At 39.4% G+C, this 26940-nt stretch overlaps 1 protein-coding gene across 4 annotated transcripts in view; it reads left to right on the top strand.

Moving 5' to 3' along the window:
• The window catches only part of MACROD2 (mono-ADP ribosylhydrolase 2), a 2105833-nt gene that overhangs the window by 1917096 nt on the left and 161797 nt on the right, over positions 1-26940 (top strand). For 3 of the 4 annotated variants that reach the window (XM_066237025.1, XM_066237023.1, XM_066237022.1), the window contains exons 10-11: positions 19095-19136; positions 25555-25638. In XM_066237025.1, coding sequence (XP_066093122.1) covers positions 19095-19136; positions 25555-25638 — 126 coding nt within the window. The remainder of the gene's footprint in view (positions 1-19094; positions 19137-25554; positions 25639-26940) is intronic. The other variant, XM_066237024.1, reaches the window with a different exon arrangement.

Here is a 26940-nt window from a genome sequence, read left to right as displayed (position 1 = left end):
ATGCAAACATTGAAATGGGCCAATTTCAAACAGCATGGAAAACAATGTGTAAGAAGACAAACCTCACAGAGGTTTGTAAATGAAGCATCATACATTTTATTTTATTATTTTTTTATATTGTATTTATTTTTAATGGGGTGACATCAGTAAATCAAGATACATATATTCAAAGATAATATGTCCAGGTTATCTTAAAGTTCAATTATGTTGCATACCCATCACCCAAAGTCAGATTGTCCTGTCACCCTCTATCTAGTTCTCTTTGTGCCCCTCCCCCTCCCCCTTCCCTCTCCCTCTCCCCCCTCCCCCCGTAACCACCACACTCTTATCAATGTCTCTTGGTCTCACTTTTATGTCCCATCTATGTATGGAAAAATGCAGTTCCTGGTTTTTTCTGATTTACTTATTTCACTCCGTATTATGTTGTCAAGATCCCACCATTTTGCTATAAATGATCCGATGTCATCATTTCTTATGGCTGAGTAGTATTCCATAGTGTATATGTGCCACATCTTCTTTATCCAGTCATCTATTGATGGGCTTTTTGGTTGTTTCCATGTCCTGGCCACTGTGAACAATGCTGCAATGAACATGGGGCTGCATGTGTCTTTACAAGTCAATGTTTCTGAGTTTTGCGGGTATATACCCAGTAGAGGGATTGCTGGGTCATAAGGTAGTTCTATTTTCAGTTTTTTGAGGAACCACCATACTTTCTTCCATAATGGTTGTACTACTTTACATTCCCACCAACAGTGGATGAAGATTCCTTTTTCTCCACAACCTCTCCAACATTTGCTATTACCTGTCTTGTTAATAATACCTAGTCTAACAGGTGTGAGGTGGTATCTCATTGCAGTTTTGATTTGCATTTCTCTAATAACTAAAGAGGATGAGCATCTTTTCATATATCTGTTGGCCATTTGTATTTCTTCCTGGGAGAAGTGTCTGTTCATATCCTCTTCCCATTTTTTTATTGGATTGTTTGTTTGTTTGTCATTGAGTTTTATGAGTTCTTTGTATATTTTGGATATTAGGCCCTTATCTGAGCTGTTGTTTGAAAATATCATTTCCCAATTAGTTGGCTGTCTGTTTATCTTGTTATCAATTTCTCTTGCTGAACAAAAACTTCTTAGTCTGATGTAGTCCCATTCATTAATTTTTGCTTTCACTTCTCTTGCCTGTGGAGTCAAATTCATAAAATGCTCTTTAAAGCCCAGGTCCATGAGTTTGGTACCTATGTCTTCTTCTATGTACTTTATTGTTTCAGGTCTTATGTTTAGATCTTTGATCCATTTTGAGTTAATTTTAGTACAGGGGGACAAACTGTAGTCCAGCTTCATTCTTTTGCATGTGGCTTTCCAGTTTTCCCAGCACCATTTGTTGAAGAGGCTTTCTTTTCTCCATTGAGTGTTGTTGGCCCCTTTATCAAAAATTATTTGACTATATATATGTGGTTTTATTTCTGGACTTTCTATTCTGTTCCATTGGTCTGAGTGTCTATTTTTCTGCCAATACCATATTGTTTTGATTGTCGTGGCCCTATAATAGAGTTTGAAGTCAAGTATTATAATGCCCCCAGCTTCATTCCTTTTCTTTAGGATTGCTTTGGCTATTCGAGGTTTTTTATAGTTCCATATAAATCTGATGATTTTTTGCTCCATTTCTTTAAAAAATGTCATTGGAATTTTGATGGGAATTGCATTAAATTTGTATATAGCTTTGGGTAATATAGCCATCTTGATTATATTTATTCTACTTAACCAAGAACAAGGTATATTCTTCCATCTCATAATGTCTTTTTCGATTTCCCTTAACAATGGTTTATAGTTTTCATTGTATAAGTCCTTTACATTCTTTGTTATGTTTATTCCTAGGTATTTTATTTTTTTTGTTGCAATCGTGAAGGGGATTATTCTTTTGAGTTCATTCTCAAATGTTTCATTGTTGGCATATAGAAAGGCTATTGACTTCTGTATGTTAATTTTGTATCCTGCGACCTTACTGTATTGGCTTATTTTTTCTAGAAGTCTTTTTGTGGATTCTTTGGGGTTTTCGATGTATAGGATCATATCATCTGCAAAAAGTGATACCTTTACTTCTTCTTTTCCGATATGGATGCCTTTTATTTCTTTGTCTTGTCTGATTGCTCTGGCTAGAACCTCTAGTACCACATTAAATAAGAGTGGGGAGAGTGGACAACCCTGTCTTGTTCCTGATTTAAGGGGGAAAGCCTTCAGTTTTGTGCCATTTAGTATGATGTTAGCTGATGGTTTATCATATATGGCCTTTATCATGTTGAGATATTTTCCTTCTATACCCATTTTGTTGAGAATCTTAAACATAAAATTGTGTTGTATTTTATCAAAAGCCTTTTCTGCATCTATTGATAATATCATGTGGTTCTTGTTCTTTGTTTTGTTGATATGGTGTATTACGTTAACCGTTTTTCGTATGTTGAACCATCCTTGAGATTCTGGGATGAATCCCACTTGATCATGATGTATTATTTTTTTAATATGTTGTTGTATTCGATTTGCTAGTATTTTGTTTAGTATTTTAGCATCTGTATTCATTAGAGATATTGGTCTGTAGTTTTCTTTTTTTGTGCCATCCTTGCCTGGTTTTGGTATGAGGGTTATGTTGGCCTCATAAAATGTGTTTGGAAGTATTGCTTCTTCTTCAATTTTTTGGAAAACTTTCTGTAGAATAGGAACCAATTCTTCTTTGAAGGTTTGATAAAATTCGCTGGTATAGCTGTCTGGGCCTGGACTTTTATTTTTGGGGAGGTTTTTAATGGTTTTTTCTATTTCTTCTCTACTAATAGGTCTGTTTAGGCTTTCTGCTTCTTGACTCAGTCTAGGAAGGTTGTATTGTTCTAGGAATTTATCCATTTCTTCTAGGTTGTTGAATTTAGTGGCATAAAGTTTTTCATAGTATTCTACAATAATTCTTTGTATATCTACGATGTCCGTGGTGATTTCTCCTCTTTCATTTTGGATTTTGTTTATATGAGTTCTTTCTCTTTTTTCCTTGGTAAGTCTTGCCAAGGGTATGTCAATTTTGTTGATTTTTTCAAAGAACCAGCTCCTTGTTCTATTAATTTTTTCTATAGTTTTTCTGTTCTCTAATTCATTTATTTCTGCTCTGATTTTTATTATCTCCTTTCTTCGCCTGGTTTTGGGTTGTCTTTGTTCTTCATTTTCTAGTTCCTTAAGGTGTGAAGTTAAGTGGTTCACTTGGGTTCTCTCTTGTTTGTTCATATATGCCTGAAGTGATATGAACTTCCCTCTTATCACTGCTTTTGCTGCATCCCATAGATTCTGATATGTCGTATTATCATTTTCATTTGTCTGTATATATCTTTTGATCTCTGCACTTATTTCTTCTTTGACCCATTCATTCTTTAAAAGTATGTTGTTTAGTTTCCACATTTTTGTGGGATTTTTTCCCTCTTTTTTGCTGTTGAATTCTAGTTTCAAGGCTTTATGATCAGAAAATATGCTTGGTACAACTTCAATTTTTCTGAATTTGCTGATGTTGTTTTTGTGGCCCAGCATATGGTCAATTCTTGAGAATGATCCATGTACACTGGAGAAAAATGTATACTCAGTCACTTTGGGATGAAATGTCCTGTAGATGTCTATCATATCCAGGTGCTCTAGTGTTTTGTTTAAGGCCACTATGTCTTTGTTGATTCTCTGTTTGGATGACCGATCTAGAGCCGTCAGTGGTGTATTGAGGTCTCCAAGTATGATTGTATTTTTGTCAGTTTTTGTTTTAAGGTCAATAAGTAGCTGTCTTATATATTTTGGTGCTCCTTGGTTTAATGCATATATATTAAGAATTGTTATGTCTTCTTGATTCAGTGTCCCCTTAGCCATTATGAAATGGCCATTTTTGTCTCTGAGTACTTTTGCTGTCTTGTAGTCAGCATTATCCGATATGAGTATTGCTACACCTGCTTTTTTTGGATGTTATTTGCTTGGAGTATTGTTTTCCAGCCTTTCACTTTGAATTTGTTTTTATCCTTGTTACTTAGATGAGTTTCTTGTACGCAGCATACAGTTGGATTTTCTTTTTTGATCCATTCGGCTACTCTGTGCCTTTTTATTGGTGAGTTTAATCCGTTTACATTTAGTGTAATTATTGACACTTGTGAGTTCCTCATTGCCATTTTATAGATTGCTTTCTGTTAGTTTTGTGCCTTGTTTGATTCTTCTCTTTCATTTTTCTATCTTTTGTTTTTATTTGGTTGTGTTCCATACATCTTTCCTCTGTTGCTATCTTTTTTAAATCATGTGCTTCTGTGGTGGTTTTTTCAATGGTGGTTACCAGTAAGTAATGAAAAGGGTTCCTACCCTGTTCATTGTAGTGCACTATTTTGTGAGTACTTTTGCCCTACATTGCCCTTTGCTACTGTTAATCTTCATCCTCTCCCCCCCCTTTCTTATTGTTGTCACAGTTTAAAGTTGGTTTTGTTATGTTCTTCTTGGAGCTTTTACTTGTGGCTTTGTTGTTGTTGTTTTTTTGTTCTTTGTATCTGATTGGAGAACCCCCTTTAGTATTTCCTGGAGTGGGGATTTTCTGGTGATAAATTCTCTCATCTTTTCTGTATCTGTGAATGTTTTTATTTCTCCTTCATATTTGAAGGTTAGCTTTGATGGGTATAGTATTCGTGGCTGAAAGTTCCTCTCTTTCAAGAATTTAAATATTGGGGTCCACTCTCTTCTAGCTTGTAGAGTTTCTGTTGAGAAATCTGATGATAATCTAATGGGCCTTCCTTTATATGTTGTATTCTTCTTTTCCCTGGCTGCCTTGAGAATTTTTTCTTTGCAGTTGGTTTGTGCCAATTTTATTATGATGTGCCTTGAAGTAGGTTTGTTGGGGTTAAGAAAACTTGGAGTTCTGTTTGCTTCTAGAATTTGAGGTTTTAGTTCTTTCCAGAGGCTTGGGAAGTTCTCATCTATTATTTGTTTGAGTATGTTCTCCATTCCATTTTCTCTTTCTTCTCCCTCTGATATACCTATTATTCTTATGTTATTCTTTTTGATGGAGTCAGATAATTCCTGTAGGGCTATTTCATTTTTTTTAATTTTTGAATCTCTTTCTTCTTCTCTTTGTTGAGCCTCAAGTTGCTTGTCTTCTATTTCGCTGATCCTCTCTTCTCTTTGGCCTGTTCTATTAGCTAAGCTTGTTACCTCATTTTTCAGCTCATGAATTGAGTTTTTCATCTCTGTTTGATTTGTTTTTATAGTTTCAATTTCCTTGGAGATATACTCTTTGTGTTCATCGAGTTGTTTTCTGAGCTCCCTAAATTGCCTTTCTGTGTTTTCTTGTATATCTCTGAGTATTTTTAGAATTTCTATTTTAAATTCTCTGTCGTTTAACTCCAAGGTTTCCAATATCTTAAATTTTTTTTCCATAGATTTTTCCTCATCTCTCTGTGTTACCTCTCTTTCTTTTGTATCCATGATATTCGATTTTCTCTTCTTTAATGGCATCTGAGGTTGGTTTTCTTGATAGTATTAATGAGATTTTATAAGGAATAAAAGGATAAAAAAATAAAAATAAAAAATTGCGCGTTTTTTTTTAAATTAATCATTAAATAAAGAAAAATAAAATAAGATAAAAATTTTAGGAAAAAAAGGGAATAATTCTTTCCCCTCCTTTTTTCCTCTCCTCTCCTCTCCCCTCTTTTTTGAGAAAATCTTGTGATGAACTGTGAATTATATTGTACTAAATAGAACAAACAATACCTGTAGTGGAGGGCCTGAATTGGGGAGAAGTAATATAGGGGTAAAGGAAAAAGAAAAAAAGAGGAAAAAAAATATTTATATATAAAAAAGGGGGGAGCAGTATAGACCCACAAAAAGCAAATTAGGAAAAAATTTGGGTCAAGAATAAAATGTTTTGCTTTTAGGTGTTGGCTGACTCAGAGTTATGATGAGAGGAATAAGAGGGAAACAGGAAAAAGGGGTGGAAAATTAAAAAATTACTATTGTATTTAGTGGAACAAGAACTAGATAAAATGGAGAGCCAGGGATGGGAGCACTGCTAATGTGTTAAAAAGGTGAAGTAAAAACCCTCCAAAATGCCACAAACTTAAGTTTGAGTCCCAGATAAGATAATTTGTTCGTTATTGAAGTTTGAATGAGAGAAGATGTAAAGGAGAGAGGAAGAGACTAATATAGAGGGAGAAGAGAGAGAGAGAGAGAGAGAGAGAGAGAGAAAAGATGGAGCCACTTAAAGAAGAAAAAAGAAAAAGGAGGAGAGAGAAAGAGAGAGTTAGGGGTTTTGGATTGCAACCCTCAAAGAGAGAAAGGAGGAGGAAAGAAAAGATAATGGGAGATGTAACACTTATGGGTAGTGTAGTTCAAAGAGAGGCGAGAGTAAGACTGAGAGAGAATTAAATGACCAAATTGGAGTAGAAAAAAAAATCAAGAATGAAGAAAAGAGACACAGACGAACAAATATAATAAAATGGGATAGGTTATAAAATCTGCAGATTATTCTTGATTTTGAGAGGTTGTCGTCTTGCTTTTTCTTTTCTGTCTTTCTGGTCGGTGACTTTGTACCCCGGGTTCTGCCCCTGTGGCACGCTCTGGAAGAGGTTTGCAGTTGATAATTCTCTATGGCAATGTCATGTATTGGGCTTCAGTCTCATTGGCAGTCGAGGTTCATTAGTGTTTATAGGCTCCAACAGTGAGAGGATCTCTCACTGTGAGAGTGTTCCTGGAGCCTCTCTCCTAGTCTTTCCTTCCACAATTAGAAGCCTGATAATCCAGCTATGGGGTTGCTGCTGCCTCTGCCTGGATAGTAAGAGTCTCAAAGAGCTGGCAACTCCCCACTCTATTCCCACTCAGCACAGGGCTCTGAGTAAGGCTCAGTCAGTCAGACCTGCCAGCATAATCAGGCGTGGCTTCCTCTCACTCAAAGACCTCTGGCTCTGCCCCTCTGTGGGATATCTCGAGTGCCCACTCCTGAGGCATTCGGAGGAATCTCTAGCCCACTCTCCGTGCGCACCCACCAGGATGTCAGACCAGACAGGTCACACTTCGAGTGAAATCCCTACCCACACGGAAAAGATCGAGCTTTGGAATTGGCTTTCGCTCTATCCTCGTGCGGCTTTCCCAAGGGGCTAGGGCTGCCTGAGATTCCGCTCCTGGCCCGCTCACAGACCTGCTCCTCTGTGGGAAAAACACGGGCGCCCACCTCTGAGGAGTTCGGAGGAATCTCCTGTCCACTCTTCCTGCGTGCGCACTGACCAGATTATGAGGCTCAGGCAGGACGCCTCTCACTCCGAGAAAGCCCTCTGCCCACACGGAAAAGTTACTGGGTTGGAATTGGCTTTCGCTCTGTCCCCGTGCGGCTTTCCCAGGGCGCTGGGGCTTCCGCTCCTGGCCTGCTCACAGGCCTCTGACTCTGCTCCTCTGAGGGAAAACATGGGCGCCCACCCCTGAGGAGTTCGGAGGAATCTCCTGCCCACTCTGCGTGCGTGCGCACTGACCAGATTATGAGGCTCAGGCGGGACGCCTCTCGCTCCGCGAAAGCCCTCCTCCCGCACAGAAAAGTTCCGCCATTGGAGTTGGCTCCAGCTCCCTCCCCGTGCCCGGTCCCCTCAGGGCGCTGGGGCTCCTAGGAGATGCTGCTTTTTGCCCACACAGAGGCCTCTGACTTTGCTTCTCTGTGGGTTAGCACGGGCGGCGCCCACCCTTGAAGTGTTCGTAGGAATCTATTGCCCACTAACCACGCCAACCAGGAGATGCGGAAAATGGCTGCCCCACTTGTCTTTCTTTGTCTGGGTTTGGCGCGCGTGTGTTAGCTTGAATTGCTCAGGTTTTTCCACGGCTTGGATCTCCGTGCCACAGCCTGGTTTGGCTGTTTGTACCGCAGCCTGGAACTATTCACTCCCTATGCCCGCCTTAGTTTCTATATTCTCAGTTCTCAGTGAAAGCCATCCTGTTTGGATTAGAGAGGAAGGCGGAGCATTTCTTACTCCTTATTTCCCCCGGAGTTTGACCATATATTTAGCCAATCTTTCGCTCGATCCTAACTTCGGGTGTGTTGTGAAGCATCTGAAGACTCCAAGGATAGGTTTTTCTGTTTCTGGTTGAAGAACTTGTTGAGTTTATGGGGAGATTTTCGGTATCGCTTCCTACGGCGCCATCACTGTGACGTCATCCCTCTTATTTTATTTTTTACAGAGACAGAGAGAGAGTCAAAGAGGGATAGACAGGGACAGACAGACAGAAAGGGAGAGAGATGAGAAGCATCAATCACTAGTTTTTTGTTGCGCATTGCGACACCTTAGTTGTTCATTGATTGCTTTCTCATATGTGCCTTGACCATGGACCTTCAGCAGACCGAGTAACCCCTTGCTTGAGCCAATGACCTTGGGTCCAAGCTGGTGAGCTTTTGCTCAAACCAGATGAGCCTGCACTCAAGCTGGTGACCTCGGGGTCTCGAGCCTGGATCCTCGGCATCCCAGTCCGATGCTCTATCCACTGCGCCACCATCTGGTCAGGCAAAGCATCATACATTTTAAAACATTTATGTTTATTTCCTGTTACAATTTTAAAAAGAGTTAGTTCAATTTAAGGACCATCTTTAAAAAAACATATAAATGTATAACTTTTATTACCAAAGTAGTACAAATTTGTAGTTTTAAAAAAAAGCAATAGATAATCAAAAAGAAGAAAATACAAACCATCTCTTGTCCTACGGCCCAGAGATAAATTAGATTTTGTTGTTTATCCTCCAGGTGTTTTAAAATGGAAAATGCAAATAACTAGGAATACAGTCTTATAACTTGCTGTATGGCAACACAAATTATGAACATTTTTTCCTATCATTTTAAAGTCTTGCAGAACATAATTTTAATGGACCCAATGCTTACCCACAACCACACTGTTGTTGAACTGTGGAACTATTATTGCAAATAATTCTCTCTTTGTTTATAAATAACACATAAGTAAATAAATAGATGAACACTGACACACATTCATTTCTATGGCACACATTTTTTTAGAATACTTTTCTAAAAGTGGAATTGTCTTTTCAAAATGCAAGATAGTTTTGCATTTTCAAGATGCTTTTGATAGTAATTTTCAAATTGACTATTTTTTTCTAGCACCATGGGTGAATCTCAAGTACTGAATAACCTCAGTCATCACCGTTAAGAGTCAAAAATATGAACACCAACATTTGCATTAAGAGAAGTGAATCGAGAGACCGGAAGTCTGAGATCAGGCTGCCAGCAGTACTGATCTCTGGTGACAGTCACTTTCTCCTTGCAGCTCCACGTGGTGGCAGCTTTCTGGGGTCCCTTCTTTAAGGGAACTGATCCCATTCATGACAGCTTCACCTTCATGACCTAGTTATCTCTCAAGGATTCCACCTCTAATTGTGGGTTTGGATTTCAACATATGGGTTCAGAAAGACACAACTGCTCTGAGCTTACTGTCCCGTGAGCAGTGTATGAGAGTTTACTTTTGAAACCTCATTCTTCATAATGTGGCACATCCTATGTTATCACTTTTATATATGCTATAGGGCAGTTAATGAGTAACAAAGTGTATTTTACTATGAGTATTGGCTTATCTTTTTTCAGTTATTTATTGACTGTATCTCCAAGTGTTTCATGTGAAATTGTTTATATATCCTTTGCACATTTTTATTGACTATTTCATCATTTTCTTATTGATTTGTAAGAGCTCTTTGTAGATTAAAGTTATTAATTATTTCAAATACATGTTGCAAATAGTTTACTCATTTGTCATTTGTCTCATAACAAAAGCAATGAGGAAAGGTAGAAATAAAGACAAAAAAGACAAAAGAAAATGTAAAAAATAAGGAGGGAGAGAGAGAAGGAGGGAGGGAGGGAGAGAGGGAGGGAGGGAGAGAGGAAGGAAGGAAGGAAGGGAGGGAAGGAGGGAGGGATGGAGGGAGGGGGGGAGGGAGGGAGGGAGGGAGGGAGGGAGGGAGGAAAGGGAGAAAGAAGAAACACTTTTCTTAAGAGGATGAAGTTACAAACTAAAAACTTAGAAAGGACCTTGATTTTCAGCCTCTGCACTTGATCTCATAAGAAATCACTTTATTTCTAAATGGAATCGCTGTTAGTTCTACTTCTCAGACACTTTTTATGCAAAGCGATTTGCTTCCTGATTACCAGGTGTGTTGAGAAGAAAAATGCCCTCCCCACCAAGATGCTTTAGTTTGTGAATATGTTAGGTTACATTGCAAAGGGAAAATAAGACTGCAGATGAAATTAATGTTGCTGATTAGTTGACCTTAAGACAGATGTTATCCTGAATTATCTGGGTGGGCCCAATGTAATCACAGAGTCTAAAAATTGGAAGAGGGAACAGAAAAGAGTCAGAGGAGACAGACTGTGGAAGAATATTCAAAGATGTAGCATGCTGGCTTTGAAGATGGAAAATAGGGTCACAGGCTAAGGCATGTGGGTGGTCCCTAGAAACTAGCAAGGCAAGAAAACAAATTCTCTCCCAGACCCTCCAGAAAGGAACATACTTTTGCCAGCATTTGGATTTTAACCCAGTTAGACCCATGTTAGATTTCTGACCCCCAGACCTGTCAGATAAAAAATGTGTGTTATGTTGAGCCACTAAAGGTGTAGAAATTTGTTACAACAGCACCAATAAAACTAATTAACCAAATGCTCTTAAATAAGTATAAGAAATGCAAGATAAACTGCTTACCCAGTCTGAATTGTACATTTTTTTCCAATGAGACTTTCAGTGTATAGAAAACTACAAAGAATGAATTCAGAATTTTGTTTAACTCTGAATATTCACAGGGACTTAGCATATTTGTGCACATCTGTATACTTCTAATGCGTGCATTCCATTGATGTGTGGAATTATACAAGACGTGCTTTCTGCACTGTGACATGAATGAGCTGACCGCCCTCTTAAGAAATGGGTGTGCACCATTTCTGCCTGCTGGGCCTCAAAACCTACTAACAAATTTTGCCTTCAATGAAAATCCAGTGAAGTGTTGCTGTAACCAAGCAACCTGGATGCAGGAACAAGCAGCAGGTATAGACAGAAAGTGATCTGTCCCCTCCAAAGTGGGGAATGTGCACTGTGTGCAGCAAATGCTGATAAAAAGCAGAACAGATAAAGGCCTGGGGCTGGGGCATTGACCATGCAGTTCCGTCTAGTCAGGAAGTGGGAACAAAGACAAGACAAAATGCTGCTTGGGGACAGGAGGATGCCCTGGGCATCTGAACAGAGACCCCTGCTGGGCGCTTTAAGAAAATACCTCAAGCATTCTGAATAGACTGGTTTCAGTTCTGTAGTTGAAAACCTTGAGGCAACTGCTGGGGAAAATAATAAATTTTGAGGAATACTATGTGAGTTGCATAATTCCTAATAAGACTTAGAAGTAAGAGTAAGGATGGCCCTGGCATGTGTAAGTCCCAGGTTCAATTCCCAGTCAGGGCACACAGGAGAAGTGACCATCTGTTTCTTCTCTCTCTCTCTCTCTCTCTCTCTCTCTCTCTCCCCCCCCCCTCCTGTAGCCATGGCTTGATTGGTTTGAGCAAGTTGGTCCTGGGTGCTGAAGATGGCACCAAAGCCTCACCTCAAGTGCTAAAATAGCTTGATTGCTGAGCAACAGAGCAGTGGCTCAGATGGGCAGAGCATTGCTTGGAAGGGGGCTTGCCAGGTAGATTCCAGTCAGGGTACATGCAGGAATCTGTCTCTGCCTCCCCACCTCTCACTTAAAAAAAAAAAAAGGAGTATAAATATAAAAGGGTAAATGAAAATCCTCCTACTGATATTGCACTTTATGTCTGGGCTCAACTCTTCCACTCTTGGCCACAAGCCTTTGAAGAATTATCTCCTTTAGTTGCTATTTACTCATAATCCACAGAAATCATGTGATTAGCTCTACCTTGCTACCACCCTGTCCTCATTGATTCCTCCGTGATGGGTGGAGCATGGTTATTGAAACCAGTGCATATCTGATCAAATGACTCCACATTGCCCTTCGCAGCCTCTGACTTACTTGACTGGGCAGCCTTTATCTTGTTGATCACTCTTCCGTGTCTCTTCCTGCCATTCCTCTCTGATACACTCCCCTACACACAAGTTATCTTCAGCTGGGGGTTCCTCAGACATCTCCAACTCAACACATCTAAAACCAAGCTCAAAATCTCCCCTAACCCATCCTCCTTCTTTCAAATTTCATATCTCAGTAGTTGGTATCATCATGTGCCCATTGTCCAAGCCAAAAGCAGCCAAACCATGCAGTTTTCTAAGTAATTCCTTTTATTGATTGACTGATTTATAAATTTATGAGATTTGAGTGTTCCTCTTGGCCAAAGACCATTGGAGCAAGAGTTTGGGGCATGTGACTTTGTTTGTTTGTTTGTTTCTTTGTTTGTTTGTTTGTTTTTAATATATCTTAACCCTATCAACTACCTTTCAGAAAGTGTATTTAGTAAATGTTAGATTCAGTGGGTCCAGGTTTTCAACCTAATGACAGGAGCCCAGCTCTGTGAGGACTGCTCCATTATCAGTCATTCTTTGCTTGGAATTTCTGCTTTGTCCAGTTTCCTAAGAAACCATGAGAATACCAATACCTTCCCTACTTCATGGAAACCCTAAAATACTTGGAGCACTTTATTTTTGCGAATATTTCCTTTCTCTGTAAATTCAAATTGCTCCTAGAAGCCCTTGGTAATGAATTATTTTTTAAAACATAATAAGGGCTACAAAAAAAGCCTGCAGTATGAAGCTAAACCTTCAGCGATTTGGCCGCACATGGAATGAAAGCCACAAGATTACTATAATTGTTTTGGTTGGTGGGCCTGCCCTCGGCATGGATGTCCCCGAGATTTGACAAGGAAATTGTCTGATCTATTTTGGGTGCCAGTCCTTTTATTTTCTTGAAAGTAGAGAGGCTGCCCTAATAGCTCATCTGGGTAACTTTCTCTCCTTCATAACATGCTCCTTTTTCCTACAACCTACAGGTTCCTTTGAAAATACTCTCATACATGTCCCTTAGCCAGTGGTGGGATTCAAATGATTTAACAACCAGTTTCTGCCTTAATGACCGTTTTAAGTATTAAAAAAAAGATATAATGATAGGTAGTTTATTATTTCATGCATTTGATACTTAAATAAGAATAGTAAAAAAGGCACACAAAACTAGATTTTATAAGAAAGAATTATAAAATATTAACAAAAAATATTAAATAATACCTGAAAAAAACAATGAAACTGTTATTTAATATATTTCCACACTGCTTCTTGATTGGCATCCTCACTTGCAATTTTTTTTTTCACCTATGGATGGAATGAACATTACTACAGGTGCTTAGAATACACTGTTGTGCAGATGAATGTTAAAAAAGAGTAAGGAGTGTAAATTTGTGATTTCCACATTGGGTGGCTGCCCAGGCGGCCAACTTAGAGAGAACCCTGATTACAAGTGTCATTTTAACAACCAGTTAACCGAACTCAACAAAAAATTAGGTTATCAGTTATGCTGAACCAGTACGAACCGGCTGAATCCCACTACTGCCCTTAGCCAATCTAAGGGTCCTGGGCATGACCCATGATAACCATGCCACCCAGCCACATGGTAGCTGGGAGATTTCAAGCACAGAAGAAACATATTCTATCTTATGAAGAGAATAACTACTCTTCAGTCCCAGGAATTGTGTGATGTCAGCACCCCCTCACCAGCATTCATGTTGGTTAGACATCACAAGTTAGCTTAGCTCAGATATCCAAAAAGCAGGACATCTGCTGTTTCTAGAAGATTCTCTCCTAGCACACAAATATCAGTACATCTTCAGACCAGCAATTCTCAGGCTTGCTCTAGGTAAAGGAGGAAAACAAATCTCAAATCACAGCAAAACCCATGGTATGGAAAACTGGTTGGTGTTCACACTGATTTTTTTTTTTTTTATCAAATTAAGAACTTTAGTTATATTTATACCTTTTGTGCAGAACTCAGCAGGGCAAACTGGCAGAGAGTGATGTTGTGAATAAAAAGAGCATCTATTATGAAATTAGCATCTGAGAGGCCCCTTCAGAGACCCCTGTCTAGGAAGAGAAGGGATTTCTGGAATTGGATTTCTGAACACACAGAACAATTTCATCTGACGGATTGCTCTCTTTTCTGAAATGGTATCTGTATCACTTTGGGTAAGGATCTTTTATTTCATTTTTGTCCTCTAACAAAGAAGTATGATGCTTGAAGATACATTGAAAAGGGCACTGGCTCCGTCAGTCTCCTAATGGCTCCGAATTTTGATTGGCATCATTTTCTATCTCCATAAACTAGCATCTTCTTTGATAGATTGTCTCTTTGGTTCTTGGTTTTGTTAGGGAACAAAATTCTAGCTAGAAATGTGTGGCAGAAATGTAGCTGAAGTGAACACATTGTATAAAATCATGTTGAACAAAAGTGGATTTTATTAACCAGTAATAGCACATTAGGTGCTTTGCAAACCCAAAATTTTCTGTGCTTGATTTTTATACCAATAATACCAAAATATTAAAAGCATGGGTTTGTAGAATTTTAGTAAAGTTCTCTCATGAAAAAAAAATGTTATTGCTCAAAAGATGGTGTGTCATTCTTTTGTTTAAAGTTGTTTAATTTTCAGGGTATAGTGTAAATGTTTCAACCTGGAGTATGAATCAGGATTCTATAGAGAAACAGAACCAATAACATATATGTACATAGAAAAAGATACAGCTATGGAAAGAGATTCATTATAAAGAATTGGTTTATACAATTATGAAGGCTAACAAGTCCCGAAATCTGCTGTAGGCAATCCAGAGACCCAGGAGATGTGACGGTGTAGTTCTAGTAGGCGTCTGAAAGCCTGAGGACCGGGAGATACAATGACAGAATTTCAGTTCAAATGCCTGCAGGCTGGAGAGCCAGGAGGAGCTGATGTCTCAGTTTGAGTCAAAGGCAGGAAGAATCTGATGCCCCAGCACAAAAGCAGGCTGGCAGGAAGAGTGTCCTCTTCCTGGAGGAAGAAATAGTTAACTGATTGGATGAGGTCCACCCACATCAGGGATAGTGGTCTGCTCTACTCAGTCTGCTGATTAAATGTTCATTTCAACCAGAAAGACTCTGACAGGCACACTCAAAAGAAGGTTTGGCAAAGTTATCGGGCAGACCCTGACCCAGTCATGTTGTGATGTAAAATTAATCATCACACCCAGCATGGAAGATCCTTCATTACTCAGCCAGAACAGATCAGTTTATCCTTCGTGTCTCCTACGACTCCTCTCTTCAGCCATTCAGAGCTCGTTTTGTTTCCTTAAAAACATCTTGACCATTTATATCCACGTGTTTTCCCAGCTGCTTTTCCCTCTCCTGAGCACAGTTATTCTTGTCTTCGGCTGAGTCTCACACCTGAAGCGAGAATTCAAGTGGGACTCATTTATTTGGAAGATAGTCCCAGGAGACACCCTCAAAGGAGCAAGGCAGTCAGACAAGGAGGTGAAGGAACGCAGCAAGTTTAAGTTATAACCATTACCATTGGACCACTGAGGCTCATTTCCATGGTTGGAGAAGGGGACACTCTGGGACACAGTATAGAAATGCTTCAGAATTAGCCCACCTGGGAATCAAGGGGGCTAGAGTACTTACATGCAAATCTTGTCATTCATTTGTGAAAGGGTGTGTGTGTGTGTGTGTGTGTGTGTGTGTGTGAGTTCTCTGGTATTTTTGAGTAGCTCAAGCAACAGAGAAAAAGCCCTCAGTCAAAGAGACCTGGAGGCTTGTGCCTGGATGTCAGGCTGGCAATCACTGGAGCATCACAGGCGGAGGGAAGTAGGCAGGGCCCCACACCTGCTGGGCTCTGCTGCAGCCTTTCTTCTCCCCTAGTGAACTGACCCCCATTGGGATTCAGCTTTCTTAGCTGCCTCTTGTCTGTTTTCCAATAGCACCTCTTCCTACCTGCACCAGAGAATCTGTTACTTCCTCCTCTGGTTGTTGTTCCGTGTTTCAGTATCACCCACTTCTCAGGGAGCTCTGTGAAGGAATGGACTGTCAGCACGTTACTTCAGGGACTTACACAGTTCTAGTACATGGTGCTGGTCAATAAATGGTCGTTTAAATAGTAAAAATAGTATATACTGACATGCTAATAGTGATAACCAGTACTTCTTGAGTGCTCATTCTGGTAAGCATTGTACATGTATTGCCAACTCTAGAAGATTAGTACTTTCATTATCCTTATCTTCCAGGTGAGGAAGCTAAGGTGCAGGGTTACACAATTTTCCCCAGATTGCACAGCTGTATGTAGTTGGACTGGAAGTAAATCCAGTCTTCAGATCTTGCATATACTCTTGTGTGAATAAATGAGCGCATTCATGGAGTGAATGAATGATTGAATGAAAACACCAGTCTGAGCCTTCAATACAGGGGATTTTTCTGGAGATGATATTATCAGTGCAGTCTATAAAGTTCAAATATCTGCTCTAATGTCACATTTTTTAAGAACCCTTCCCAAAAGCCCTCTAGAAGCATCTGTCCCTTCTCTGTCACCTTGTATGATGACACTGACAACTCTCAACCATGTGTTCAAATTTAGCTGCATGTCCTAGTTTCCTTACTAATGGCAAGTTTCTAGACACCTGCTTCAGAGTCTGATTCATCCCCAACACAAAGCCTTGTCCATGATAGGCTACCAAAGAGTGTTTGTCAGGTGGACTGATGGCTACATGAGTGAAAAGCAAAGAGATCTTGGACTCTTCTTTTATCTCTTCCTAGAAACTTAACGCCTCTTCCTCACCCCACTCTGTCATCATAGATACTTTAGGTGGTTCTGGAAATACAATTTTGTTTAAATATATTAAGTTCAGGGAAGAATCTGTGAAGAGTTTACTTTGTAACATTTCATAATTATTTCATCAGAAAATAGTATTTCTAAGAAAAGATATTCTTCCTCCTAAAATTACATTCATAGAAAGAATGAAAGAAAGAAATTGTATAAAAAAATCACTAATGTTTCTAACATATTTAAACAGAAGAAAATTTACTTCTTTAAAAGCTAAAATTACATTTTTAAAGCCTCAAATAAATACATTTTTCATTTCCACTTACTAATATACCTTTAATCTTTATTCATAATTAACACTAAGAAAAGTGCCATATTAAATAAATTTAGCTAAAAGATGACTACATTATAAAAAACATCCAGGAGGAAGTTGCAAATCTTTACTGAGTCCTTATTGTTTTGAAATAATCACATAGATACAAGGTATCTTTAGATGTAGGAGTAATATAGAAATAGAAATTTAATTCGGTGTAAATTTTTTTATTGATTCTAGAGTATAAAATTAAGTATATTAGGTGCCAGGGAATATAAAGGAACATTAGACATGGTCTTTATCTTTGCATAATTTATGATATAGAGATGAAAATGTGGAAGACAGATATGTTAACAAGTAACTGTAGAATTTGATGGTAATAATAGCTAATACTTAGCACTTACCAGTGTTTCAGTACCTGTTCTAGTGCTTTATGTGCTATTATCTCATTGATTTCTTACAACTCCATCAGGAGGCAGTATTCTTATCTCACTTTGTGACTGATGAAAGTAAAACTCAGGAAAGTTAGGTAACTTCTCCACAATTACATACCTAGTGAAAGGGAAGGGGGAGCCAATATGCATATCTAAACCCACAGGTCCTCAAAGTCCATATGCTGACAGCAGTAAAAATAAGATATGCCAAAGAGAAGACTATTCATTCAAACTTGGGTTGAGCAGATGTTATGGCACCTCAACTTGGCCCTGAAGATTGAGTGTGAATCAATGGAGCAGGACCTTGCTTTCAGTACTGAGGCAGGTAAAAGAAACTAAAGGGGCCCTTGAGAAAACAGAGAAAAGTCAAGTGTTGTTAGGCTTGTAGGTGGTAGCAGGAGTGGAATAGGGATGGTGAAATTGAGAGAAGTGGTTGTAACCAGACATCTTGGCCTTGAGTTTCACCCCAGAGAGCTTAGGCTTAGACTTTTCTCACTAGACAGAGAGATGTCTCTGAAAGGCTGTGAACCAGATCAGAGTTGTATTGTAAGATTGACTTGGCAGCTACCTGTAAAAGTGACTGGAGTCAGGTGGGAAGAAGAGAAGACCACTTTGGAAACCACCATACAGGTAGGGGAGATGGCACTGACAGTCTGTATTTGCTGTATATGAGTAGAGAGAGGGAAACATTAAGAAATGGACAAGATTTGGCAGTCTGGATATGAGGAATACTTAAGGATAAAAGAGGACAATGCCAAAGTTCAAAACAGCAAATATGTCATCTAGACTAGAGTATAGAGAAAGCCCATGTCCTTATCCAGTTATAGGGGGTTGCACTGGGAGGTGAGATGAGAAGAGTTAAGTGTAGTGGTTCAGTTGGTGGCGACATGAAGGCACATTGTTAAAGGCTGAGATATGCATTGATATCTAGCTAGCACTTTTCATGGTGCCGTGCAGGGATTGGTCACTGTGCTGACCTACAGCCAAATGGATGCCCAAGCTTCTCAGATACTTGAGGTGAGCATGCATAGCTTTAATAAATGCAGAATATGTGACATTTAAAGTCTGTGGTTTTTATTCTTTTAGCAATAAAAGTGACATAAATGACCATGCAGAATTTTTATAACTAAAACACATTATTGCATAGATAGCTTGTTATAAATGTATTCAATTTTTTTAAATTATTTATTTATTTTAGCAAAGAGAGAAAGGGGAGAGAGAGAGTAAAACAAGAACATTGATCTATTCCTGTATGTACCTTGACTAGGGATTGAGCCAGCAGTCTCTGTGCTTTGGGATAATGCTCCAACCTCCTGAGCTATCTGGCCAGGACTACAATTTTTTAAAAAAGAAATATAAACCTTAAGTTTTAAATTGTGCTCTAATGTGTATACTTTCTTCCTAATTTAGCACGATAATGTAAGACAGTAAAAATTCATGATTTCTCACTTTCTTTTCTACTAAGGTTTTTTTCTTTTCTTTATTTTTTATTAGTCAAGCTGGAGAATTCAAATGTTTCTAGGTTTCATATAAATATATAAATTTTTCTTTGTCTTTTTCTATTTTTTAATAGGTGATAATGAAGAAAAAGATGTTGACATGAAAAAAGATTCAGGTATTACATTTATGATTTTACTCTTAGAGGAGAGGCAAGGATCTTCTGTTGATTATGCACACTTTACCTTTTTTAAACATAAGACAAAATAAAGTTAATAAAATAGAAATGAATGTTCAAGATCATAAGATAAGGTTATTTTGCTAACTCTTATGCATTTAGCATACTGTATTTAAGCATTAAACTTGACTTTGAGCTTCTTGATAGCTAAGTTAAAAATGAAACATGATATTGTAGTTAATAGAGTTGTGTAACAAATTATCCCCAAAACTTAATGGCTAAAACACTTATTGTGCTCATTCATACTGTGGATCAAGAATTCAGACAGAATATAGCAGGAGAGACGTGATAAACCTGTTTCGCCAGCTCTGAAGCTGCAGCAGAAAACTTCAACATCTTGGAACTGAAATCACCTGAAAATTCCTTCACTCACATGTCTGGCTGCTGATTGATATTGACTATCAGCTGTCTAAAACCTTAGCTGGACCACTTTTCTGAAACTGCTATGCGTGGCCTCTTTTTGTGGTCTGAACTTCCTCACCGCATGGCTGCCAGGTTCCGAAGTGTTTTTTCTAGAGAGACTGAGCGAGCCAGAGAGAGTCTTCCTTTACAGGACGCAGCCTCAGGGGTACTATAGCATCACTCCTACAGAACTCCTCAGTCAGTCAGCTCACCCAAGCTTAGGGAAAGAGAATATAGACTCAATCTCTTCATGGAGAGCAATGAGATTCTGCAAAACCTGTAGGACCTGAAATACTGCTGTGGCCATTTTTAGAAAATACATTTTGTACATACAATATATTGCTCTCATTATCAGAAATTAAGATGCTTGCCAACTCTTTGAGAAAGACTGGTGTTTGATGAGAGAAATCTAGTGGCTAAAAGCATAGGCTCTGGGCTGCAGTAGTCACTCAATCTGTGCCTATTAATAAACGTATGAGTCAATAGGTCTCAATTCAATCCTAGCTCCATCTCTTTTTGACTTTGGGCAAGAGTCTTTTCTCCATGACCTCAGTTTACACCTCTAGGAACAATGTAGTGTTGTCTGGGGGATTAAATTATAATGAACCTGAAATGTTTCTTGGGACTATAATAAACTCTCAATAAATTACTGTTTGTTTGTTTTCTCTGCCATTCTAATAGATATTAGAGGGGGATAGGACTTAATTCTATAGTATAAGTTCCTCACATTGGTGACTACACTAGGCATGAAATAGGCACAGGTTTCAAAATTAAAATAGATATCTTAGAGGTCTTAATTTTGTGTAAGAGCTCCCTACAAATTCACTGACCACTTTAGTCTGAGCAGCTCCATTAATAGGGAGCTCTTTGAATTCTGAGGCAACGAATCTCAATAGGGGAAGTTTGCTTAAAGTTGTCCTTCTCCTGGCCTGGCCAGTGGTGGCGCAGTGGATAAAGTGTCAACCTGGAATGCTGAGGTTGCCAGTTTGAAAACCTGGGCTTACCTGGTCAAGGCATAGGAGTTGATGTTTCCTGCTCCTCCCCCCTACTCTCTCTCTCTCTCTCTCTTTCTCTCTCTCCTCTCTAAAATGAATAAATAAAATTTAAAAAAAATTTTAAATGTCCTTCTTGTGAAATTAAATTTCTCTCCCTCCCCTGACCTCTCATTATCTTCAGGGAGAAATAATGCCAGTTCCTTTTCTTCATAACAGTCCATTGCAACAATGATCATAGTTCCTGTCTACTCTTCTTCGGCCTGAACATGTCTGATTCCTGAGGTTCCCTTGACCTCCCAGGGCAGTAGGACCAGTGGGCATGAGAAGCAGAGGGAGGGTCTAGACGTCAGGAGCAGGCATGAAGCAGGTCGCGTTCTACACCAGCACTGTCCAATGGAGACAGAATGTGTGCCTCAAATGTGAGCCTCATGTAGGATTTCAGATTTTCTGGTAGTCACATCAGGAAAAGGAAAAAGAGACAAGTGGCTTTAATTTAATACTATTTTAATAATATTTATGCAACCATGTATGTAATACATTACCATTTCAACATGTAAACAATATAAAAATTATTAGTTTACTTTCTTTCATACTATGTTTTTGAAATTTGTTGGCATTTTTATTCACGCCTCGATTCAGACTAGCCCCGTTTCCAGTGCTCATGGGCAGTGTGCGGTGTTGGGCACAAGATTCCCTCCCATGGCCCAGAGGTCCCCAGGAGGATGGAGCCCCGGCTGGCTCCGGTGGAGCAAGCACTCCCAGTATTGTCTGCCTTCCCTTTCCTGTCTCGCTTCCCTACTCCCTCTTGTGTTTCCTGGGTTAAACTCCCGTGCTAAGTACTCGCATTCAGACCTTTGTCTCAGTGTCTACTTCAGAGACAATTCAAGCTAAAACAGGACTCTGCTCGCCTTTTATAAAACATAAAGTCCAAGATAAAATTTCAGTTAAAATGTCAATTCCTATACTTATGTAGGATATCTCACTATTTAAAAGAATCTGTGTTGAAAAAAAAGACTTGAAGTGGTCACTTTGTCTTGTATCGCTTTCCATGAATTTAATGCTAATGTTTGCTCTTCTCATTTAACCTGCTCACATAAAACATCTTTGGAAAATCCCTCAACTGTGGAGAGCACTGCCCTTAGAGCTAGGCAGCACATGGGCCTGATCTTGCTAAGGATCATTTGCCTACGTGCCTTAAGTACACATTTCTAGGCAAAGGGAGTTGACTTTTTAATGGGAGGTAGCTAGCTATTCAAACCACTGAGTGATTCTAAGGAACTCATTATTAATGCTAATGCAGAGCCCACAAGGTTAGAGTCAGCATTTGAGGTTTGGGGATATTAATTGGATTATCATTTCTGATTTTAGTCCTATCAGGTTTCCTGGGGTTTTGTCTCCAGCAGCTGGACACAGCTGTTCAGGTCACACTCAGTGGCTCACGGTTGTAGGCAGAATGGGCTTTGGAAGGTGCTCTCCACTTCCTAATATCAGACTGCTGAAATTCTGGGGGATTCCCATGCCCAATGGCTCCATGGTGTGCCAGCTGGCCTTACCAGACATTGGTAAACAGGCTGGCATCAGTTTAGAGCTCACATTTAGGCATGCTGGTCTCCAAGATGGTCTGAACCAGCATTCTATGACCATTAACTGCTGCCTCCCTCTACCCTATATCATCTCTTCTTGTCTTACAATAGAATAGAATTGACGTAATTGAAGGGCTATTGGATGAATCAACCAGCCAACAAATGCTAGTGAGTGATAGTGAACAATAATTTTAATGCCCAAAACAATGGGGTGCTGGTAAACTGACTCTCTGGATGGAAGAAGCCCCAATGTGAAGTTTGCAGATTTCTTTGGTGTAAATACACTTACTGTGGTTATTGTTCAATCCACCAAACGTGAATGTTAGAGTTGAGGAGAGATGGGTACAATCAGTTGGTGCGAGGTGACTCAAGTCAGCCCCAGCATACTGCTGCTGGGTCATATTTTAATGGAGCATGTACTTGATGCCAATCAGTCAACATGTAGGAACTCAGTTAAGATATGTAACAAGCCTTGGATGGGTAACTCAGTTGGTTAGAGCATTGTCCTGATACCCTAAGGTTGCAGGTTCAGTCTCTGGTCAGGGCACATACAGGAATCAACCAGTGAGTGTATAGATCAGTGGAACAACAAACTGATGTTTCTCTCCTTTCCTCGCTCTCCAAAATAAATAAAAAGGTATTTAACAACTCTAGGAGGCAACAGACTGTTATTATCAAGGCTTAAGAGGGATTTTGCTGAAATATCAGAGCCAGAGTCTAGGCGAATTGGATCTCAAAACTCATGTTCTTAATTTTCTGTTCCTGTCTCCAGACTCTACTAGTAAGTAGAGGCAGGAATACTTCAGATGGTGTCAAATTAGGTCATTCCTAAAGTGAGGCTCAGCCCCAGTTGGAGGTGGTAGGAACAGACTGGCATTATTCCTATGATTTCTTTTAAGTCCTTTAAAAGTTTCTTTCATTCTAACATAGAAAATGTTTTCCTACCATTTCCAAGGTTATGTATTGTTGAAATGGGCCCCAAGCTAAGCTGGCAGAGACCGAAAATCAGGGGCTACTTCTGCCATTTCAGCCACCAGAGAGCCAAGAGCAGAGTTGAGTTCATCAGGTAGTAAAGCCATGCTCACGGCAAAAATCCAGGCTTCCACCTTCCAGAAACAGGGACAGCACAAATGATGCAATACGCTGTCAAGGAGAAGCATGGGGTGCTTTTTAGCTTCCCAGGCCAGGAGACTGAGCTGTTCCTGCTGAACCACAAGTAAAAGCCTGAGCACAGAGGCTACACATATCAGCAACTTTCATCTGAGTGACTCCATGGCCATTATGAAATGATACTATGCTTATGTCACAAGATGACCGCTCATAATTTACATATGTTCATGCCCATGGACCACACAAGGAGTGCCCTACAATTTTTTTAAAAGTACTAGTACTTTTGGGATACTTTAAATATTAAAATGTGGGCAAATATTAACTTTCACTGGTTCCCCAAGAATTATCATTCGGGTAAGAAATCAAGAATTGAGAATTTAATTCTCAAACACGCACTTTCATGATATGCTGGTGTGGCATTGAATTCTCAGCATTGGGAACATGCCTCCTGGTCCATGAATTTCAGGGGCAGGGAAGGGATAGAGTCTACCTCTGGGGGCGACTTTGCCCTTGCGGTGTTGCTTTGCCCGTTTTACAAACCCCTTTGAGCCCAGCATCTGTGCTGGGTGAGCTATTCCAAACATTTTACCTCTTGTTTTGCTGAACCCATTCTGAAGGGTCACTGTCAATCTCACACCTAGTGACAGAAGTTCAGGGGAGTTGCTAATGTAGTCACTGATAAAATTTTTCAACCTGACTATGGTAATGACCTTAGCTGTGACTGACTTACAACCACAGAAAGCCTAATACAATACCCAACAACCTTTGTAGTCCACAATGTCAATGCTTTTAGCAGCACATCTAGCAAATGCATTATTTTGTTTGTTCTTCATTTAATAAATAGGAAAAGAAAAGTGAGTCACCATTGCTCTGTAGTATAATCTTAGAATCCTGGCATAAGGTGATAGCTGCTAAAAAAGTAAGCATTAGGTACGGGTACCATTATATCTCTGCATTAAAGAAAGACCTGGGTGAAGGAAGAATAAAATAGAATTTAAAATAAAATTCTCAAGGCACTGCTAAGCACCAGGGACACAAGAAATACTTAGAGAGAAACGCTCTTTTTCTCATGAGCCTTACATTCTTGAGTGTGGAGTAGAGGAGGGAAACACAATAAAGAAATAAACAAGAGGGCCAGATAATTTCAGATACAACAAATGATTGGTTTGAGAGAGATCTCCCTTGCATGAAGTATATAAATGAGAAGGTCAGAGGACTTTCTTGGAAGATGAATTTGATCTGAGATTAAAAATAAGACATAGACACATGAATGTGTGTGTGTGTGTGTGTGTGTGTGTGTGTAAGGGGAAGTAGAGAAAAGCAGAACATGCAAAGGTCCTGAGGCAGGAACTGGCCTATGAGTGAATGAAAAACACAGAAGGAGCTAATAAATCTGAGGCCAAGAGCAAGTGGGAGATGGAGCTAGAGCACTAGTGGAACACAAATGACATGTTGTCCTGGGTCATGAACCTGGATTAGATCTTATTCTAAGAGCGATGGTTTTTAACAAGAGAGCAACATGATCTGATTTATGTTTTGAAAAGAACTCTGCCTGTTTCATAGAAAATAATAGGCTGTAGGATGATTAGAAAACTAGAAGATAGATTTAAGAAGGTTATTGTATCAACTCAGGTAAGGAATGCTGCTGGTTTAGGATAGGATAGTAATTGCAAAAGATGAGCACAGTGGATGAATATCAGATATATTTTGGAGTAGAGCTTATAGGACTTATAGAACTTATGGTTGCTATACTGGAAAAGTAAATGAAGAAAAATATTTAGGTTATCTCAGTTTTTAAATTAGATTCCTGGGTAGATAACAATAGCATTTCTTGAGATGTGCCATCCTGTGGACAGAACAGTTTGCAGACATGAATTGTTTTTCTTTAGGATGAAATTGCAAAATGACGGCTATCAGTTGATCCATAAAGTTTTAAATCAAGATCTCCTGAGGAAAGAAATAATTTGAAGTCTCTTTAGGAGAAATTTTAATTTAGAAAGATCACTCAAGACTTCACATTTGTATGAATTATTAATGATGTCAATAAAAAATGTTTAAACCTGAACTTTAAGTTTAATCTATTTTCACTGGAAAATCACAGGTGTTTGCCAAAATTTAGCTCGACCAAGATGACAAATGAATCTGCAGTTTAGGCCTTACTGTATGTGTGGATTTAGTAAGAAGAAACTGTCTTTAAAGTTTAACATAATGTTGAATCCTACAGGTAAATATTTAAATAAGAATGTTTTTAAATCTTTGTGCTTCCAGAAGGGATAGAGCCAAAAGGCCTCTCCCCAACCCCCAAGAAGAGCAAAGCAAAGAAGCCAGAATGTCCCAAAGACTCCAGTGAGGGTAAGTCCTGTTCATCCTTTCTTTAAAAAATTAGGCCAAGGAAAGAAATTCCTCTTTAATTTCTTAAGTTCTGTGTATGTTTTCATGTTCAGATATTTCTAAGGGTTCAAAAAATCACAGAACAATCCTTTTTCTTTTTCTAATGTGTTTTCTCTCGCCTGAATGTGATGGTGAAAAATCAAACTCAAGTTTAATTTGTTAAGATAAAAACCAGATTTAAAAAAAAGTTATTTTCTCATTGTGAAGCATGCTCCCTTTCAGCCAGGCGTGGAGTTGTGGGGTAGTGTTCTGGAATTGCGTGAGGCCGAAGGCTGAGATCCATACGTGACGAGCAGCACTGTGGCTGTTGGTTTATGGGGATCATTTGTTTTCCTCATGAACACATTCTGAATTCAGAATCCAGCTTCAGCCACGGGTATGGAAATGTTTCCTGTTTTAGAGTGTTCTTCTATTTTCTAAAAGCCCATATCTCTTTGTATTTGTGCACTGACTAAACAGGTTCAATGGGGCTCAGTTTCATAAAGAAATGACTTTTTGTTACAACACTAGTAACACTGGCAAGATATTCAAGTTTTTCTTTTAAAATGTAGATGAGGCATGTTTTCAAGTGATCCTCTAAAGAGTATGCATAGATGTCTAAAAGGGGAACGCATTTATGCTTTCTATTTTCTGCACTGTGGAACGGAGGGAACGATAATATGACAGTGTCAGCTTGGGTCTTCCAGAAGGAGGATGTCAAGATGAAGCAGAAGTGCAGGAAACCTACAGGAAAAAGCTCGTGAAGGGTAGAGAGGAGCAGGATAGAGAGCGGGAGCAGGTGTGGGGAGAGGCGGAGGGGAGGAGGGTTAACAGGAGGAGCCTCAGCCCACACTGCTGTCAGAGGTCTGGGGAGGCCCCAGCAAGGATTGGCCAGTAGACGAGCTGTGCACAGGGCAGGCTGATGGGCACTAGGCTTCCCTTTCCCTTGCTCACTCACTGGCTGCCAGCAGCTCGGGAGAGAGTAGTCTTGGCACGACTGTGATGCTGCAGTGACTCTCAGATGTGTGGGTACTGGAAGCTGTCAGCCAGCTTCATCCCCAGTAGCAGGATTTCTCTTGAAGGGGGAATCTCTGAGCCACTCACCCCCCATGACTGCATAGCAGCTATGTGAGTGTCAGGGTTATAAATGATAAGTAATGACACTGCCTTCATCCTCATCAGGTTCAGGACCAGCTAAGATGCGGAAGCTGGAACAAAGTTTAAAATAAGAAACGTTGGCTTTATTATTTCAGAAGTTAGACTAGAGCATCTGGTTGTCCTGCC

This window comes from Saccopteryx bilineata, chromosome 6 (genome assembly GCF_036850765.1).
Source record: "Saccopteryx bilineata isolate mSacBil1 chromosome 6, mSacBil1_pri_phased_curated, whole genome shotgun sequence".
NCBI classification, from domain to species: Eukaryota; Metazoa; Chordata; class Mammalia; order Chiroptera; family Emballonuridae; genus Saccopteryx; species Saccopteryx bilineata.
The sequence above is the reverse complement of the archived record's forward strand: the minus strand, read 5'-3'. Positions and strand labels throughout refer to the sequence as shown.